The following is a 20,277-nucleotide window of genomic DNA, read 5'->3' as shown; positions in this document are numbered from 1 at the left end:
TAAGGAATGCAGTTAGCATTAATACATTGCTAGGTGGAGGGCCATGGGAGGGAGGGAGCAATTGGGGGAGGTCGTTATGAACTATATAGATGTCTAACCAATGTGCTGTATACTTGAAACTAATTAAAATAAATAAATGAATTTTTTCTTTTTTTAAAAAAAAAGAAGAGGTGGTACAAATATACAATGGAATATTACTCAGACATAAAAAAGAGACAGAGAGAAGGAATTTCAAGCAGAGGATAGTGACAGGGCTAAGATGGAAAATGAAGTAGGAAAGTTAGAAGAAGAGTAAGCAGTCCAAGATATCTGGAGCCTAAAGTATACAGGTTGAAAAAGTCGGTTCTAGAAAATCATGTTACCAATTTTAGAGTATCCTATACATACTAAGCATTCAATAAGTGAGTGGTTTATCCAACAAATTAGTGTCATGTGCATTGCACAGAGCCCTGTCTTCATTAAAAGTCACCACGTACTGGATCTAGAGTGATATGGAAGGGAACGCAATCCCAAATACCGTCTTTCTTTCCAGAGATGGAATCTATAGGACTTGACAACTGATTACAAGCTGGGGGTATGAAGGAAGGAAAGAGTTAAATAAGTTCGATTTCAAGCCCGAGGGTCTAGAACAGTGGTTCGCAACGAGGAGCAAATGTGTTCTGGCAACGTCTGGAGATGTCTTAGAGTGTCTCAACTTGGGGGGGAGGGATGCTACTGGCATTCAGTGGGTAGAGACCAGGGATGCTGCCAAACAGCGTACTGTGCACAGGACAGCACCCACCACAAAGAATTATCCTGCTCTAAACATCAGTGGTGGGGCGCATGAGAAACGCTGGACACGGAGGCTGACGCTGCCTTAACAGAAGTAGTCAAGGGAATGTACAGTCTGGAGGGCATGTAAATTCAGTTTCCAATAAGTTCCACTGGAATATCCAGATAGATAGACAAACAGGTCAAGCAGGTACCTGAAAACGTTCATTTCAAGTAGGTTAAATGATGTGCGTATGTATGGGTCTAGAACAGGGTTTGGCGAACATTTCTGTAAAGGGCCAAATAGGAAATAACGTTAGCCTTTGAAGACCATAAAGTCTTTTCCCCAACTACTCACCACTGTCACTGTAGCATGAAAGCAGCCATCGACAATACACAAATGAATGTGACTGTGTTCCGATAAAACTATTTATGGATACTAAAATGTCATATAATTTTCACATGTCAAAAATCCTATAATGTGTTTTTTAACCATTTAAAAATATATAAAATGTAAAAGCCATTGTTAGACCACCACCAAAAAATAGTCAGGAGGCTGAATCTGGCCCACAGGCCACAGTCTGCCAGCCCCTGGGTGAGAATGTCAACAGAAAGAGCCGGGGCCAGCAGTCAGCGTGGGTGTACCATGTCTTTGCAGCTCTGAATGAGAACACTGTCTTCTGTCTCGTCAGTAATACACGTATGGTCTGTGCCTATGCCCCCGAGGGTGTCCTAGCTCAGCCATAAACAACTACTTCAGCGATCATCTTCAACAGAAGCCCAGTCCTTTCGTGTTTGGTCTCACTAAGAACTTCTCTGAGTGCAGCGACTGGTGTTCAAAAGTTAAAGACTGACCTATGCTTGACCATGGAGAATGAACAACAGGGAAAGGCAGATGCCGGGTGGCATGTGGGGCCAGGTCCCGCACACGACAGGCATCAGCCCCAGTCACCAGTAGTGAGGAGGGCACTGGGCCATTCTTCCTCCAACGAGGGAGAAAGCAGAGTGCCACCCAACAGTGAGCTGCCCGCCTTTCCCAGAGCACCTAACCAAGAGGCTGGCAGCAAGAAAACGGGCAGGGATGGTAAGGAAGCGTACTGCTGGTAGGACTGGTGCGATCGGAACGATACATCATTTTACGGTAGGTTCACACTAATGGGCCCAAATGATTAGGATTACAGGTCTGTATCTCTCATGCACTTTACATTTAGTCGTATTACATATATATTTAGTTGATTTATTTCAAAGGGGAGGGGAAAAGAAAGAGAGCAAACAAAATGGGTCTCAAGTCATAGCTGCATATGTCTATGCCCAACAAAAAGATGTTAGCTCACCACAAAATTTTTCGAAAATCAACAGCCCACTTACTTGCCAGTTCAATGATTTCCATCCTCTCCCCATCCACGTCCTGACCTACAAAACTTAAGTCACTCTGCTCAAATTGGTTGATCAAGTTAGGGTTCACCTGGAAAAACAAGAAATTAAGTGTCTTTGGGTAGCAGAGCAATACAGAACATGTCAGCTTATTACAAGGTCCTCCATCAATTAGGTGGGTTTTCCATTTCAGTGATGCTCTAACTCAGCGGTCCCCAACCTTTTGGGCACCAGGGACCGGTGCTCTTATGAGAATCTAATGCCTGATGATCTGAGGTGGAGCTGAGGCGGTGATGCCAGTGCTGGGGAGCGGCTGCAAATACAGATGAAGCTTCGGTTGCCTGCCTGCCGCTCACCTCCTGTTGGGCAGCCTGGTTCCTAACAGGCCACGGACCAGTCCTGGTCCACGGCCCAGGGATTGGGGACCCCTGCTCTAACTAGTAGTTCATTTCTATATTCAACCACCAAAGTCTATTTTTAAACTCATGACGAACCTGAGAAATAGTCTAATCACACTTAAATCTGGGAGGTCCGCCTTCTCTCATCCAAAGATGAAATTCAAAAAGTAGGACTGTGACACAGACATTCTGACTTGGGACTTGAGGCTATTTATAGCTATCCCCAGAGTTGCTTCCTGGCTTGAGTTATGTGTAAAATTAACTATCTCTCCCCAAATCACAAATCAGGTTGACAATTGAAACTATCTTATTTCCCTTGTGACTAACCCCAGTGCTTCCTTTATATACAGTTACATAAAAGCTCTACAGAGAAACTTGGAGCAAGTTTTCTACTAAAATACGGGTTACAGATGACAAGTTGATGACCTGGCTCATGGCCCCTTCTCTTACTCATCTCATTGCTAGCTTTTCCTCAAACTTTTCAGCCTCTCCTTCACAGAAAGCACTTTCTCACCTAAAATCAAAGTGGGGTCCCAACTGTCCTTTTCAATCTTAACTACAAATGGTTTTTTTTTTTAACATTAGGATAGTTCTCATAATTTGTAATTGTTTTTTCCTTTTTTTAACAGCTTTATTGAGACACAATTCATATACCAGATACTTCGCCCACTGAAAGTGTACGACTCAATTGTTTTTAGTATATTCACATAGGATTTCAACCATCGCCACAATCAACCCAAAACTACACCCTGTACCCTCTAACCATCATCCCCCAACTCCCTTCCTGAACCCCACCTCAGCCCTAGCAATCACTAGTCTACATTCTATCTTGTTAGCTTTGCCTATTCTGAGCACTTCACGTTAATGGAATCATATAGTATGTGGTCTTTCGTGACTGTCTTCTTTCACTTAGCATAACGTTTTCTAGGTTCATTTATATTGTTGCATGTGCCAATATTTCTTTACTTTTTATTGTCAAATAATATTCCATTATATGGATACACCACATTTTATTTTTTTCATTCATTAGTTGATGGGCATTTGGGTCACTTCTACTTTTTCGGCTATTATAAATAATGCTACTATGACTACTTGCGTACAAGTTGTTGTGTGCACGTATATTTTCACTTCTCTTGGGTATATACCTAGAGATGGAATTACTGGGTCACATGGTCACTCTGTGTTTAAACTTTTGAGGAACTGCCAGATAATTTTCCAAAGTGGCTGCACCACTTTACATTCCCGCCAGCAGTGTCGGAGCTTCCGACTACTGCACATCCTGATCAACACTGGTTATTATCCATCTTTTGATTATGGCCATCCTAGTGGGTGTGAAGTGGTATCTCTTTGAGGTTTTGATTCCCTGATGACAAATGATGTTGAGCAACTTTTTGTTTCCTTATTGACCATTTGCATATCTTTTATTGGAGAAATATCTCTTCACATCCTTTGCCATTATTTATTATTCGGTTGTAAGAATTCTTTATATCGTCTAGATACAAGTACTTTGTCTGATACATGATTTAATCTGTAATTATTCTGATTTATCTTATTTTTGTCCACTCCGATTAGAATGTAAGCTCCCTAACAGGAAGGACAGCATACATGTCTTTGCCTCTTTCATCTCCTGTGTTTATCAGGTACAAAATAAGTATGAAGGAATGAATGGCCAAACTATCGTGTACATAATAGTTCTTACACCTTCTAGCTACCACTTAGACAAAGCAGATCAATAGTTTCTGTCCCAACGGAAACTAACGGGCCAGTTCCCAATGGAAATACAACCAAAAATGTCCTACACTCAGCAAATTATTTTCCCTAATTGTAGTGACACTGTTGGTGGCCTACCCAGCATCAATTCTTACCGGTCCTCCCTCAAAACAAAACCCTGGGCTTGTTCGGTCTGGTATCTATTCCACCCCCACATGGCCCATGGGAGTCCATCTCCCCCATTTTTTTCCCAGAGGCCCGCTTGTAATCGCTGGGCTTCCTCACATTAAGCATCTATAGTCCACAGTGACTCAGTGGGAAAGCGTACCTCATACCGATGTCTGTGTCTTTCGTCTACGAAAGGAACATCACCATACAGTTTCCCTGTAAAGATACGAGAGTGAAATTAATATTGGCATGATCAGCTTTGGAACTACACCCACAGCATGTGTGTGGGCGAAGTCTCTGATCTCTGTCAGGGGCCCCAAAATGAACAAGACTTCAGATAGGAATCTAGATTTCTTCTCTTAGAATACAGGACAGTGACAGCTTCTTTGAAACCCTGGAGCAGTTTTCAAGTATACCACGATTCTTAACCAGGAGCACGTGGCTGAGTAGCATGTGGGGCTTCTTATACATGCCCATGTCGCCACACACGCTGCAGCCCAGGACAGCATCTTGGGCATGACTTATTTGGCAATGGGCATGGCGATCAGTGGGATGGCAATTGACCACAGTGTCAGGTGGATAGAAGTGGGATCCGTCATCAGATGCCTCTCAGAAACAGGCCCCACAGGAGCAGGTGGAGAAGCAGGATGGCCCAAGCGCCAAGTGGCCAACAGCCCAGGGGACAGAAGACCTGCCAGCAGTGCTGGAACACATCATCAAACCCCAACAGAAACAGGAGCAGCGCTCAGTTCACCAGGCAGGGGATTGTCGGACTGTCGAAGATGTCATGAGACTACAGAACAGGATGTTTACACCAAGAGAGACCAAACATGTCAGTTTCTGGTTTGAGCTTTTGACTTGGATGAAGAAAATGAAAATAGATTGTATTTCCTTATGACTCGGTATGACCAATTACCATGGCTGAACTTCTATTTGCGGTTCTGTCCATATAGACTGAGCTCCCCAGGGGTGATGTTAATGGCAGTATTTAGGGTATGCGTTTTAGGAAAAAAAAAAAACAGGAATAGTCAGGGTAGGGAGCTCCTTTGAGAGAACGCCAACATGCCGCCCAGAGGAGGGTTATTCAAGACAGAATCTTGGTACTCAAAATATTAGTTCATAAAAATTAAAGGAAAAATGAAAGAAAAAAAAAGGCAGATAAATTCCCAGTTGAAAAAAATGGAAGCATATATCTTTAGGAAGTTAGAATGAAAAGCAGTGGAAAGATCTAGACCTAACTTTGAGAGGATTCTGACCCCTTTATGACCTCTGACTTTGTGATTGGTCTTTTCCTCCTATAGTCCAAAATCTCTTCTCTTCTTCCTTCATTACAACAGATGACTTAGCAAATCTAGAAATAAAGCCCGCCAGTATTATCAGAGATGGTGAGGAAAATGGCAATAATCTACAAATTAGGATATAAGGAATGACATCTTCAAGTCATCCTAGCAGGATATAATGTGAACTTTGAAAGTGCATGGCCTATGCCTGCTGCCCGGCCTACGGCCAGCTTTGTGTTTGCTGCGATCTCTCAGGTGAAAGGCAGAGCGAGCGGGGAGGTATAGTGTGGCTCTGGAGCCAGACTGCCTGGCTTTGAATTCCCCTACACCATTTAATGGACGTGCGTGTGGCTTGGGCAAAGTACTGCAACTCTCCACGGCGGCTTCCTCATCTGTAAAATGGGGATTATGACAGTCTCTGCTTCCTAAGATTGTTGGGTAGATTAAATAAATCAAAATATGTGAAGCGCTAGAATAGTATGTAAACCATGAGATTCCTATTGTCATCTCTAGACCAGAAATCCAAATGGGAAGAACAGAAGTTAGAACAGAAGCGCTACAAGATAACAGACATGATAGGGACCCGTCCCCTCAACTCTTGAGACCAGTGCCTAGCACATAAGCGGGTACTCAATCGATATTTGCTGAATGAATGAAGAAGAATATATATATGTATATAGATAGGTATAGATAGATATAAAATGTACATGGTATATGACGAAACATGTCTCCAGAACTTTGGAAACGTTATTTTGTGCATTCAAAATCTATCTTGATCATTTACAAACCTATCAAGAATGAATTTACAAAGTTAATCCATTGCCATATCCATGAAAAAAGAAAAAAAATTAAAATTTCCTTTAATATGTTGAGAATTAGCTCAGAATGTTACCAGTTCAATTTGATTTGAAAACACCTTAAAAACAAAATAAAACTAAGAATGCTCATTCCAGGGCCCTGGCACCAGGGATTCTGATTTGGTAACTCTCAGGGGAGTGCCCGGGCGTGTGGGTTTTTACAATGCACCACGAGTGACTGCCCATGCATTCCCGACTGGGAACCTCTAATCCACAGTCACCAAAAGTGTCATAGGACGATAATAGATGAAAAGGTGAGGTGCTGAACGTAGAATAAATCTAGGTGCGGACTGCAAAGACTGAGCAGTAGATACCCCATGTCGTTATGAGCGGTTCTCTGGATGGATGTATTGGGTACCCCTGCCATGCGATGAGCCCAGGCACGGGAAATCCTCAACAACGACAAAATGACAGTCTTCTTTTCTGTCCCAGTCTTTTCAGAGACAAAATACAATACAACAGAGATTAACTGCGCATAAGCTCAATGTTCGCATACAAAGCAAGAGTTAGCAAAGCTTTAGAGAAAGATAACTGATAGAAGTGTTAGGACCTATGAAATACTTCCAACGTAGGCAGCAGGACCCCAATAATGTGTATGGTGGGGTCATCAGAAACAAAAACATTTTGCCAAATTACACCATCTCCTCCTTGAATTTGCTACTGGGTAGATTCTGTCTCATATATATTTTTAACCCATTAATGGTCCTGCCCACACCCACCTTTGTGTCAGTAATCCTAGCGACTGAATCTGATTTATTTCTCTCTCCTTTCAGAGCCAAAGCTTCCCCTCACCGAAAGAAAAGCTATACAAGCTAAAAGGTGGAAGCAATCCAAATGCCCACGGCAGATGACATGATCCCACGAGGCTCCCCGGGGGACAGAAATTGGTATATCTGGCTTGCATAGTGTCGGCAGATACATGTTTTAAATTTTTTAATAAGTTGCCGATATTTCAAAATCAGAAGATCTCTCATGCAATTCTCAATTTACAAATTCTCTTGAAAATGTAGAAGAATGGTAATAGTGAATCCCACAGGTCTTCATGCAACTTCAGGTGTAGCAGTTATTCCTTTGATGAGGCAAGTGCTTGTCAATTTTCCCCAGTCCTCACTACTCCCTATTGCCTCTTTAACCCTGAGTGTAGCTGCCACTGATCCTTAAGCTTAAGCTGTGGCGTTTCTCATACCTGGCTGTGTGACTTGTTTACATTCCCTATCTGGCCCTGGGGCCGGACTGGCCCAGCTGCTCAGTCCAATGTTGATTCAGTACATGTGTCCCACCTCCAGCCACGCACGTGGTTTGTGACTGGCTTTCAGAGGCCAGGGGTAGGGGGTCTTTGGTTGTTGCATCCCCTGCTCTCCCCCCACAGACACTCCTCTTGAAACCTGAGGAACCTGTCTCAAGGCTCTCAGCGATAGAAGGCTTTCAACCCTGGGAGCTGCTTGGGTTTTGCCATCCTGTCTTTGATTAAGGTCCAAGCCGTTTGGTATTGCAAGGTGGTTGAGAGTTCAGGCTCTGCAGTCAGCTCAGTGACTTTCTAACAGGTGACTTAACCTTGCTAAGATTCCTTTCTGTCACATGAAATGCAGTTGGGTCCCAGGGGTGCTGAGAGGGATATTGAAATGATGGACAAAGTATCTTAATTACCGGTGCTTACAAAGAGCACAGTCAAGGCCGGCCACTTTCTCTCTCCTTTTTCATTTATTACTTTTGGATTTTTTAAATTTTTTTAAATTTTTTTTTAATTGAAGAAATGATTTTTAAAAATTTCCGCCCCCCGTCTACCTCCTCCCTCCCCCATACCCTCTGGTAAACACTAGTCCATTGTCCATGTATTTTTGGATTTTAGTTTATCATTCCTTTAATTTTTATAAAACATCTCACTTCATTTAAGTATCTAAACTCCTCCCCTTTCCCTAATTTTATTTTTCATGATCTGCTTTTATCTCAATTTTCTAGTATAAAAATGCTAATTTTCTACTTTAAAAATGCTAGTCCTTGCCTTTAACTCTATATTGCAGTGTTACATTCTCGTTCATTATTCATATCTCTCCCCTCCCCCCCATTTAGTAGTCTTATCCCATTTTTAACATCTCTTTTCTTCGATTTTCTGTATTCTTCTGCTAGTCCACATTAGCAGGTGGGAGCAAGGAGAGTAGAACAGACGGACTGGGGAGACGGTGCAAGACAAAGGGGCTACCTGCCCCCCTCTCCTTGAGCTCTCCCTTCTCTCCTCCCACTGCCCTACTGGGACCCCATTCTCAATCCTAGGCCACTAACTGAAGTTTATCTGAAGCTTTCAAAGAGTGACAGGTCAATATAAACCCTTCACACTTACGATCCTAAAAGCCACACCTGAGTAGCCCTTTTTTCTGTGGCAGGCACTGTCCTAAGGACCCGTGTGTGTGGCTGATTTAACCCTTACAGGAATCCCACAAGGCAGGTGGTGTTCTGATGTTCATTTTACAGGTGCAGAAACCGCAGCATAGCAGAGTAAGGAGCTACACGGCCAGCAGAGTTAGGGCTGGAGGGGCCTCTGATGGGGACGTGTGGCTCCAGGGGCCGGGCTGTTTGTTAACCACGCCACTAGTTCCCCTGGGTGAAGTGCTCAGGACAGTATCAGTCCAGTAAGCGGGACATAAATGCCATCTGTGCTTATGATTAAAGGACCTATGGCTCAGACCTATGAATCCCTTTATTAACAAATACACATTACTGCATGGTTTTCCCAGGAAAAGGCAGGACAAAGCAGGGGAGAGAGGCACCTTACGGTGTGGACCCTCTGTGTGGAGAGGGACGCTCGCCAGGTGGCACACTCCTGTCACGAGCCCCACCATACTCCTTTTGAATTTGTGTCTCAGCACGACAAACTACCCGTAGCATGGACTTCCAGCATCCCGAAATTCCTGGCAAGCTCTTTTAAACTGTTTTGTAAATCACCTCATTAACCCGGCTAAGAATTTTTGTGCGGTATGGTTTTTTTTTCCCTTAAACTTCCTAAGAATGTAACCACACCAGAAACTAGAAGCTGTTTTTCTCTATCGATGCTTTGATAAGAGATAAGTTAGCAAAACAAGCTTTCCAGCCCCTGAAAATTTGTCTCCCCATCTCCCCATTTCCTTTCAGTTCTTTCCAATTTGCGATTGAACCACTCTGCATTTCCATCGCCATGAATTTTACCCAGATCCTTAAGACTGGGGTTCGCTCAGTATCTTCCTCATCGGTCTCCTGCCTCTGTTTTCTCAGATCAGAAACCTTTTCTCTGATGATGAAGCAGAACCAAGCGTTTAGCCAAGTCCTTCTCTTTATTATGAGAAAACGCTGAGAAGGTCCCCTAAAGGAATGAAGTCTTTTCTCAATGCATTCAATTTCCACCTGTCATGTCCAGCTGGCTTCGCCGGCGTCCTGCACTTTAGACTCTGCCACCTTGCCTATGGCATCGCCCAGAAGAACTCTCCATGGCCTCCTTTGTCAGCTGATGTCTGTCAGCTTCAAGTCAAGTGGCACTGTCCCGGTGTCATCTGCCCTAAGGATGAGGGTCACTTCAGAACTCTGAATGGGCCATCACCAGGACCTGGTCTCCAGCTGCATTGGCTGCACTGCAGGGGGCTCCTGATTTCTTCCAATATGTCGTGTCGCTGCATTTGCCATGGGCCTGGACACCCGTAGAAGGTAAAATGGCATCCACTCACTTCTAACAGCCCCCCAGGCCCAGCGCGGCACTCAGGGGGTGGCCCTTTCGTTGCTGTGCTTCCTGAGGCACTCAGGCCTCCTCGTCACCCTTCCACCCCTGTGCATCCCCCCGTTTCTAAAGGTGAGGGTTCCCTGACCATCTGGGCGCTGATTTGGAGGACAGAGTTACACAATTGCATGTACAATTGGGACTGCTTTAAATTGGGTTTAGTACCAGCGCACATACACCAGAATGTCCCCTATTCAAACATGTGACTCATTGGTCTGAGACACATATTCTTTCCCACTGGTGACACTTTGGTTTGAAAACCACACTCGGCGTGGACAGAGACCTGCTTCCAAGCCAAGGCAAGTCTCGGCAACGGGTCTGGGACCAGTCCAAACCTTTAAGCCTGGGGCTTGGAATATTTTGGAAACACATCAGAGAAGTTGTCAGCTGTCCCCTGAACCTTGAGCTCTGAATCTTGTCTAAATTGCTTTGAACTTTATTATCTTCCCATCTCTCATGCTCAGCTGAGCCACAGGCAAAGCGATAAAGTTTACTTTTGGAGTCTTAAAACCTTTTCATAACAAAGTTCCTCAGCGCTCTCTCTGGTTCCCCTATCACCTGGGCCTGACCCCCTCCATCTCTAGCCACACGCCTCATACTAGATTTCTCTTCAAAGCACCTGCTCTGCACCATTTCTCCCTGCTTTTTAAAAGTCGTCCAATGAGTTAATCGACCAAGTAAAGGCGTCACTATAAGGAGAAAAGTCCTACCGACCACATTCCCAGATAAAACGTTTTTTTATTTTTTGGTTTTTTTTTTTTCAAACTGAGGTATAATTTACATGTCATAAAATATACAGATCTGAAGGGTAAAGTGTTCGGCGAGTTTTAACAATCGTAAAATGCGTGTTTTAAGAGTTACATTTTGGAGTGATTGTAATGGTGGGCTGTGGAGTCAGGACAGTGTGTTCCTGTAGAGACCAGAAACTATGTGACAAGAGTGGCTGGGCCTGCTCTGACCACCCACGGACCAAGTGCCATTTCACAGGCCATTCCGCTCCCTCAGCTGACAAATACAGAGGTGGAGCAAATGGACTTGGAAAGCCCTCTTGGCCTTATTCTGTCACTAAATAGGATACGTAGGCAGGCGAGCAGACGAGCGGGAGATGTCCTTGAATGCTCTCCAGGACGGCGACCTCGTTCCTTGGCATCTGTTTCATTCAGCCTGTGCTTCTCCTGTTTAGACCGGGGTGCCACAGACCATGGCAACCCTGAAGAGAAACGGGATTCCCCTGGCTGTTTTTGTTCAGCCCTTGAACTAAGAATGGTTTTGATATTTTCCAATGGTTGAAAAAAGTCAAAAGGAGAATAATATTTCATGATGCATGGAAATGACATAAAATTCAAATTTCAGTGCCATAAATAAAGGTTTAGTAAATCACAGCCTCGCTCGTCTATTTACATACTTACCTGTGGCTGCTTTTATACTATGAAGGGAGAGTTGAGTAGTTGTGACAGAGACCATATGGCCTCAAAGCCACAACTGTTTACTCTCTGGCCCTTTACGGAAAACATTTATGGAGCCCTGGTTTAGACCATTTAGGTAATAGACTTTAGGCAGGTAGATGGCTCAATTCCCACGTTTAACTGCTAGTGGCGACTTGAAACATGGGCAGTATACACACAAGTAAGTCAACGTTTGGGGGAGGGGGACCTTCTACTTTGTAGCAATGGAAAGACATGGAAAATAAAGTACGATAATAAAGGGCCCTTTTCGTTCTTGCTAATGGAGCAAGAAAAATAATAAATATACCAGCAAAAAGACGAGAGAAAGAAAGAACACTACATGCAGTACAGTTAACATCATTATGAACTGGTTCACCTCTTCTTTCAAACAATCTGGCAGAATTATTAGTCATAATTCAAAGGGTAATGTTCATACCCTCTGACCTAATGCTCCGACTCCTGGAAATCTATGCTGAGGAAATAATTAAAAGCGCATAAACACTGTGTCAAGATGTTCCCATGAGTGTTTTTCTAACAAAATGCGGGGAACAACCTGAAATTTTTAACAGTAAGAAAAGAATCAGTAGATTATAGTTCCTTAACTCAATTAAAAATGACATGCCCAAATAATGCACATGAACACTAGATATATGAAAAAGTCTCGATACAGTAAAAGCCTATATAAAAACTAAGCACGATAGATAAAGTTTGGAAAATACCATGAATATGCAATTAATACTCAGGAGAAGGGTTAGAGATACACGGTTTGGAAAAATACCTTATTTCTAAAGACCCTTGAACCAGTTTTGATAATTCCATACACACAATTAGTCCTTTTATAAGAAAAATCCTTTGCAGACCAAGACAACACACACACAGAACATGAGAGTGAGCCTCTGCGAACGCATTTCCTATAAATAGAGCAAATGACGATCAACAGAACTTTTGTCCAAATCAATTTATACCACAATTTCCACTTCAGAAAACTCGAATTCAACTCAAGTTGTATAAACATTAAATATGTACAACTTTTTGTATGTCAACCCTTCCTCGATAAAGTGGTTAAAAAAAAGAAAAATCAAATTCATAGTTTTCATAACCCTTAAGTAACTAACAGGTGACTAAGAAGAAAAGAGGAACCGTTCTTGATCAATATAAAAATTACAATCGCTCTCGTAATCCAGCCATTGTGTCTATTGATACCTTTAGGCTTTGGTCCTATTTCAAAGCACTCTCTTTGACTAAAAAACTTAAAAAAGCAACAACAAAAAAACACCTCTTTACTTTCCTGTTTTTCTATTTAATCCCGAGCATTGCCATCGCTGGCCTATAAATCAAATATAAATAAAGAATGAATAGCATCAAAATGCTTTTCATCTAAACGATGTTATTTGGCAATGTGGCCAAATGTATTCCTACTATTCCTGTAGAAAAGTGCTGACTAGGAAAAAAAAAAGTCTATAAAATAAATGGGCTGACTAGAGGAAAAAATATCCTACAAAAGAAGTGTGCCGGCTTGGGAAAAAGATAAGCTCCTCCAAAAGAAATATGCCAACTAGGAAAAAACACCCACAACACACTGTGGTGCTACTTGTTTTTATATTTTTATCACATGCAATGGAGCCATGCACAGTGGTCACATGCTTATCTCTTACCTATGACACTACCTTTTGGGGAGACCTATGGAAGACCTCACACAGGTGGGAGGGCAAAACCTTATGCCTGCTGGGGACCCTAGGTTTGTATATCCATATGCTTTTTGAAAACCGTGAAGCATAATTTCAATTTAAGGCAGGCCTGGAAACAACCCAAATGTCTACCAACTGAGGAAAGTCTCGACATTGTGATATAGCCATATAGTGGAATATTATTCAGACATAAAAGGGAATGAAGGACTGATACATGTTACAGTGCGGATGTAACCTTAAAAACATTATGCTAAAAAACAAACAAACAAACAAACAAAACATTATGCTGAATGAAAGAAGCCAAACAGAAGACCACATGTCATATGGTTCCATTTCTATGAAATGTCCAGAAGAGGCAAATCAACAGAGACGGTTACTAGATTAACTTAGGCCTGGAGCAGTGGTGTTGATAGCTAAAGGGAACATGGTTTGTTTTTGAAGTGGTAAAAATGTTCAAACATTGACTGTGGTGATAGTTACACAACTCTGTGAAATCATTAGAAAATAGTAAATTGTACACTTTTAACAGATGAATTGTATGGTATGTAAACTATATCTCGATAAAGCTGTTTAAAATTTTTTTCCAGGCAGGCAAAAGACATTAAGCAACAAGCTTTGGTGTTCTATCTAAAATTCATAAAAATCATCAACATTACTTTTACGGCTACTGTAAAGAAAATCAAATCCTGAATCCGTCTTATTTCCATCAAGACAAATAAAAATTTTAAATATATTAAACACGTGCTTTAAAAAAAAAAGCTTAGTACAATTATCACTGAATCTTTTATAGCAGATGTAATTTCAAAACTAAATTTCTATATTTTGTCACTTAGGCAATCATTTGAACACAGTTTCAAAGTATTCGAAAACATCTGAAAGCCAAAGAATCGATGCTAATAGCCACAAAGAGAAAAAAAATCTTATAAAGAAAACGGTCACTTAGAGAACAACGATTTTTTTTTTAACGGTTTCTTATCCAGAGAAAGTAGGGAAATGCGTGTACTTTGAAACTTCTCCTTTTTCAATTTCATTCTTGCTAGGAAGCTTTATATTCCTTAGAAGCTGTTTATCATCCTTAAAGGAGAAACTCATATTTCTGGTCTTATTTTTCTGTGAGGTAAGAAGGCATTTTTCTCAGGCATTCTTATAACTTCCTGGGAGCGAGGCTGGCCGCCCCAGGGACCTGGGCTCCCTCCTCTGCAGCTGGCCCTTCTACCAGCATGTGTGTCCCCTTTCATGCATTTCTTTCTAGTTGTTTTGAGGCCCCGGAAGGGCAGGACTGGTATCTGTCCTGGTCACTATGAGATTCTGCACGGGCAGAATCTCACATGGTGCGTATGGCACAGAGTAGGCACTCAAGATATATTTACTAAATTGAATTAAGGGCTTTGGGTTTGTTTTTTTTTTTTTACATTAAGTTGTTCTCATGGGGTATGTTAATGTTGGGGCAAAATTCCTCAGAATTTAGAATAATCTTATCGGGAGGAGATCGCTAAATATGAGCGCATGGTATTTTCCTCTCCCCACGCTGGAGCCACTGGGGGGACAGAGAAATAGCCTCCTGAGACATAACTGCCCTCTTCCTCAAGAAGTTCCTGAATTAGTGGCTAAAACCAAGCAGACGTGAAATAATTAAACGGGGAGTTTAAATGTAGTGGTGAGAACAGTGGATTCAAAAGAACTGAGTTGGGATCAGGGCTCTTCCCAAGGGAGGACATCCCCAGAGCGCCGGACAGGGCATCGAGAAGATCAAATAAGAAGGGGTGTTCACGTGGGACTCTTCTGGGGAGAAGAATGGGGAAGCAGGAGGAGCAGACACGTTTGGGGGTGGGGGAGGGGACAGGTGATAGGAAGTCGGAGCCCCTGAGGCCGCTGGAAGGGAAACGGGAGAGGTGGAAGGACCAAAGCAAATGACACTCGACGTCTTATAAAACAAATGATCTGAGAAACTTACTTAAGATTGAATTTTCAGTTTTGAAAACAGTTCTTCTTATTCCCAGCCTCATCGTTCCTCCCAGATTGCCAGGGTTGTGTTCCGGCATATCAATCACCTTAGAAAAACAAAACAAATCTGGTCTTGTCAACTTGTAAAAATATCATTTCCCCGATTTCGAGCTTTGCTTTTAGAGGAATGATCATTGGGTAAGGATGTTCCATAAACAATAAAATCTGATATTCCTTCCAGTTTTCCTATTCGAAGACAGTCATACTTTATACAGGCCTCACAGTACGTTTCCTTCTTGTCTCTGCTTCTCATCTTTCATTCAAATCACTTGTAAAAAATTCATCAGAGGCGTCTTGATGACCTTCCTCCTGTCATAACTCAACCTGTCAGTTCTGGGCAATGTTCACACTTCGAGCTCTGGATGTCTGGGGCCTCCCGCTTTCGTATTCACATCCCTCCCATAATAACCGCCCTCTCCCGCTGGCCACTTCACTCCCTAAAGACTCTCCATAAGCAAACCTGTCAATCTTTGTGGAAAAGAATACCAAAAGTACTCATTTGTAGAAAACCATTAGAAAGATTCTTAAAATAAAAAAGATAATATCATTCATTCTAGCACATTCTATATATAGGTCAGAAACCTAAGCACCATCCTGGATCTCTCCCTCTTCTTCATCCATCATATCCAATCTGTCAGGTCCCATCCATATACCCCCTCCGGACTGCCTGCATCCATCCGCAGCTGCGAGCCCCACCCAAACCACAGGCCGTCAGCAGCTCCACAGTCAGAGCTTACTGAATGGCTACCCCGCACGCACAAGGTCTCGTCCACCCTGCGCCCTGCAGGCGAGTGGTTTGCTATTTCTCCCGCTTGAAATCCTTGACCGCCTGGTATCGGCCCGGCCTAGCCCTCCAGCCTCACCTTCCATGACTTTCCCGTCCGTGACCCTGACCTCTGCTCACTGTGGCCATCCTCCAGTTCCTCAAGTGCTTCCCCTTCTCTCCCACCACAGGGACTTGGCCCAGGCTGTCTCCTCTGCCCAGAACATCTTCTCCCATTCCCCTACGCTCTTTTCCTAAATTACACCATCCTTGACCTTGAGATGTTTGACCTTGATCCTTGACCTTTAGCTCAACTATCTGATACGAGCTTCTATGGGAACCGACATTCCCAGGCGCCACAGCCCAGTCAGGGCCCTCTGCCTAAGCCGTCCCCATGGGCGCGCTTCCTTCCGTTTGTGTCTGCAGAATGCTCTGTGTGCTAGGCTGTGAATCTTTAAGAGCTGAGGCTGTGTTGCCTTTCTTTCCTTCTGCATTCTTGGCCCCTCACATATACAGATTTTGCATATGGTACGCAGTGAACGAATGAATGCATGCATGAATGAATGAACTCAGACTAAATCATATCAGATTTATTTTGATGATTACTTCACAGAAATTCAGAGACACGTGATTTTTACGAAAAGCTTGTTCCTGTTACTTATTGCTCTGTCTTCTCAGTTTGATTCACGACAATCTCATGATTTTGTTTCACCTATTTTTTTAAATTTTATTGAATTTATTGGGGTGACATTGGTTAATAAGATTATGTAGGTTTCAAGGGTGTAATTCTATAATGCGTCATCTGTGTATCGCACTTTGTGCTCACCGCCCAAAGTTAAACCTTCTGTCACCATATATTTGACCCCCTTCACCTTCTTCTACCTCCCTCCCATCATCTATTTAAGTTGTTACAACAGACTACAGTTGGGTGAGTTGAACTGTTCTAATGGAATGTTCAGGTTTTCCTCTCATAAAATGACTTTCTGCTGGTTTGGTTTTTTTTTTTTCCCATACCCTAACTGCCACATATTATTACTCTACAGGAAGCCCTGACAACTGCAATTCCCTGAGATAAAAATTTTCCAGGACCTTGTTTGATCTTATCAGTGGCCTAGAAGAATTTTCCAAGCCATCTGAACCCTGTGTCCCAAGTCTGCTCTAAGAGTCACAGAGGAGAGCGGGGTGGAGAAAAAACTTGATTGCACCCCTTGCTGGATGGAGTGCTCAGTTCTAAGTGCTTTTGGCCTTGGCATCTCTTTCCTATCTTTTTTGGTTAGCTAATTATGCCCAGATTAAGTATTACCAGAGTGGGGTGACAGAGGGCATTAGATTCCAGTTTGCAAATGCCTGCGCCACATGTATTCTCTAAGAAAGGGCAGATAAGACTGCACTATCTGTCACAGACTTGTAAGAAGTCCTAAGTTTATTCGCAGCCTCGATTTCCATTTATGTTCAAGATCACCTGAACTATCTAGGAAGACCACAGCAATAAGCTTTCCTGGGTTCTTCTTCTAAGCATACTGTGAGTCTCCAGTCCACTCTTACTTACTGTATTGGGTCCATCTACCCAGAAAAAGTCTTTTAACGTAGTTTGTTCAGTTATCGGCACGTTAGGTATTCGAGAAATGTTCTAATGTGAACCACTGAGAATAGAGTCAAATGACTCAACTGAGAACGGGAAGCCTGACTTATTGCTTATTTGGGATGAACCTAACAAATACCTCGAGATCAGAAAATAGTTTCAAAATTAAAGGGGGGCAGGGGGAGAGAAGGAAAATGCAGTGGGCACAGGGGCTGCCCGAGAGTGTTCAATTCTCCTCCCGCACAAGGGGAAGTCTGGAAATTCCTCACAGAGCAATATGAAAATATTTAGAAACATGGAGGTAAATATCAGGAGAAACAGCTGGAAAAGTTGAGGGTAGTACAGAGGAAGTGAGCAGGACTACATTTTTTCCATGAAAGGCCTTTTGGAACTGTTGGCTTTTTAAACTTTGCACATAGTATTATTTTAATGAAAATACAAATTTAAAGGCCCAAATAGTGAAACGTATTATTTAGGCCTTCCACTAGGTCATTAGTTCACATTATCCCTGCTGTTTTCAGAAGCAATAAATACAACGTTCTCCTGAAATGATAGCACAGAAAGAAATCCCAACGTGTGACAGCCACGCTGATCCTCCTAGTAAAACATGCTAGCATCGAAACCAGTGGACGAGGCGAAGAAACGTTGGAGTAAGGATGGGGGAAGAGGTGGAAGTAACTGTCCAACTTCGAATGACGCCTCGGACGTCAGAGAAAGGACAAAGCAGAGCGAGAACCCACAGGAGAGTTGCTAGTCTCTGTGGCCTGGTTCTGAAGGCCGCATCTGGGGACGCCCGTCACACAATCAGTCAAAGAACATCCGGGCCATGCACAAGCTGGTGGAATCCAAACATACCAGAAGAAGAAGGTTCGAGAAGGTAGAGAACACAGTGCATTTCTGGCCACGCTTGGCCCGACCAGCTGCCTTGCTGTTATCAGACAATCCTGCAAGCTCTAAGGACGACAATATCACTGCCTGCCTCACAGGTTATAAGCAGCTGGACTGAGCAACAAAATTAAAAATATCTCTGATGCTGGCATTCCTTCCACAAAAACGCCTGAGAAATAAGAGAATATCACAGTTTCTCAATATACTTTTTATCATTACTGAGTGGTTAAAGAAAAGAACCTCAAATATGTGTTAGCTTTAATCTTTAATCTCAACAGTCCCTAAACTCCCTAGATCTTGCATCTAAGAAGAAAATTCCTCTTCCGTCGCGAAAGGACTGCCTCTGGTTTGGCCTAAACACTAGCTGTCGTCTGATCCCCACCACGGATCTGCTCTTTTCTGGAACCGAGCCATAGAGCATAAGAAAAATTAAAACGGATCAATAAGTAAGGAATATTGGTGGCGATAAAGTTTTAGGAGATGAAAATATACCGCATAGGGATAAATGTGCACTAATTAACCTTTACTGAGTTTCCGCAGCCCGTGACAAGGTGTAATGGGTTCGAGATTTCCCACGTCCCAGGTACCTTAAACAACGAAGTCCAGAGAAGCAAGGTTCTCTTATGAAAGATGAAATTCCTGAATGGCAGTACATGAAGGAGTACAGGGCCTGGGTTCTGACCGACCTCACAGAACCCAGGTCAGCCTGGCTTCTCTTACGCCCCTGGCCTGTGGACATTTCGTTTGGTGGGGACGCTGGAGGATCCTGTCCCCCAGAATACCGCTTCCAATCTCTTAGGCAACACGCACAGTGATTCTCTCAGACTTTCTAGCATGTTCCTCAAGTGCTCCTTACAAGGGTTTCTACAACCTGTTCCTGTCCTCCTGTTCATTAGGCTTTCTGTTCATTTTTTTCAAGCCTGCTTCTGATTTTGATTCTCTGAGTTATAATCAAGTTGGTCATAAAGTATGAAACAATTTATGTCAATATTATGTTATGTAATACTGTGTTGCAATGCTAGCTACAGCAGCCTCCCATCACTGTGCATCAAATCTGAATTCTTCCACGTGGCACTCAGCTTCCATCCCATTCAGGAACCATCTAGCTATGCTCTCAATACTCTAAGCTGTGGTTTCTCCCTCAGCCAGACCGGTCCATTGCTGATGGCCCCTCTGGTCCCCTCCCCGCAACCGCACTATACACATATCACCTCTTTGCTACTTTCCCAGGGACGCTTTCCTACGACTCTGGGAGGGGAGGGCTCGTGCGTTACGGGAACCCTCCAGTTCTCCCATCGCCCCGTAATTAATATCACTGTTATGCTCAAACTACCAAATAAATAACCTATAGACTGCTGATTCGTTTTCAATTAGTCCTTATGGTAAGTTGAATCATGGCCCCCCAAAGATGTCCTAGTCCCTAGGGCCTGTGAATATGTCACCTTATATGGCAAAAGGGAGTTGGCAGATATGATTAAATTAAGGTTCTTGAGATGGGAAGATTATCCTGGGTTATCTGGGTGGGCCTGATGTCACCACTGGGTCTTTATAAGAGGGAGGTAGGAGGGCTAGAGTAAGAGATGGAGATGTGACAATGAAGTAGAGGAGAGAGAGAGGGAGGGAGGGAG

The 20,277-nt window shown here is 43.0% G+C and overlaps 1 protein-coding gene across 4 annotated transcripts in view; it reads right to left on the bottom strand.

The window, feature by feature from the left end:
• Positions 1 to 20,277, bottom strand: part of CTPS2 (CTP synthase 2) — an 89,611-nt gene that overhangs the window by 17,271 nt on the left and 52,063 nt on the right. For 3 of the 4 annotated variants that reach the window (XM_025046622.1, XM_015589126.2, XM_006911640.3), the window contains 3 exons: positions 15,367 to 15,463; positions 4,561 to 4,616; positions 2,119 to 2,215 (listed from right to left, as the gene is read on the bottom strand). In XM_025046622.1, coding sequence (XP_024902390.1) covers positions 2,119 to 2,215; positions 4,561 to 4,616; positions 15,367 to 15,463 — 250 coding nt within the window. Of the gene's footprint in view, positions 1 to 2,118; positions 2,216 to 4,560; positions 4,617 to 11,062; positions 11,490 to 15,366; positions 15,464 to 20,277 lie in introns of those variants that run through there. The other variant, XM_015589127.2, reaches the window with a different exon arrangement.

Source organism: Pteropus alecto, unplaced genomic scaffold (genome assembly GCF_000325575.1).
Source record: "Pteropus alecto unplaced genomic scaffold, ASM32557v1 scaffold23, whole genome shotgun sequence".
NCBI classification, from domain to species: domain Eukaryota; kingdom Metazoa; phylum Chordata; class Mammalia; order Chiroptera; family Pteropodidae; genus Pteropus; species Pteropus alecto.
The sequence above is the reverse complement of the archived record's forward strand: the minus strand, read 5'-3'. Positions and strand labels throughout refer to the sequence as shown.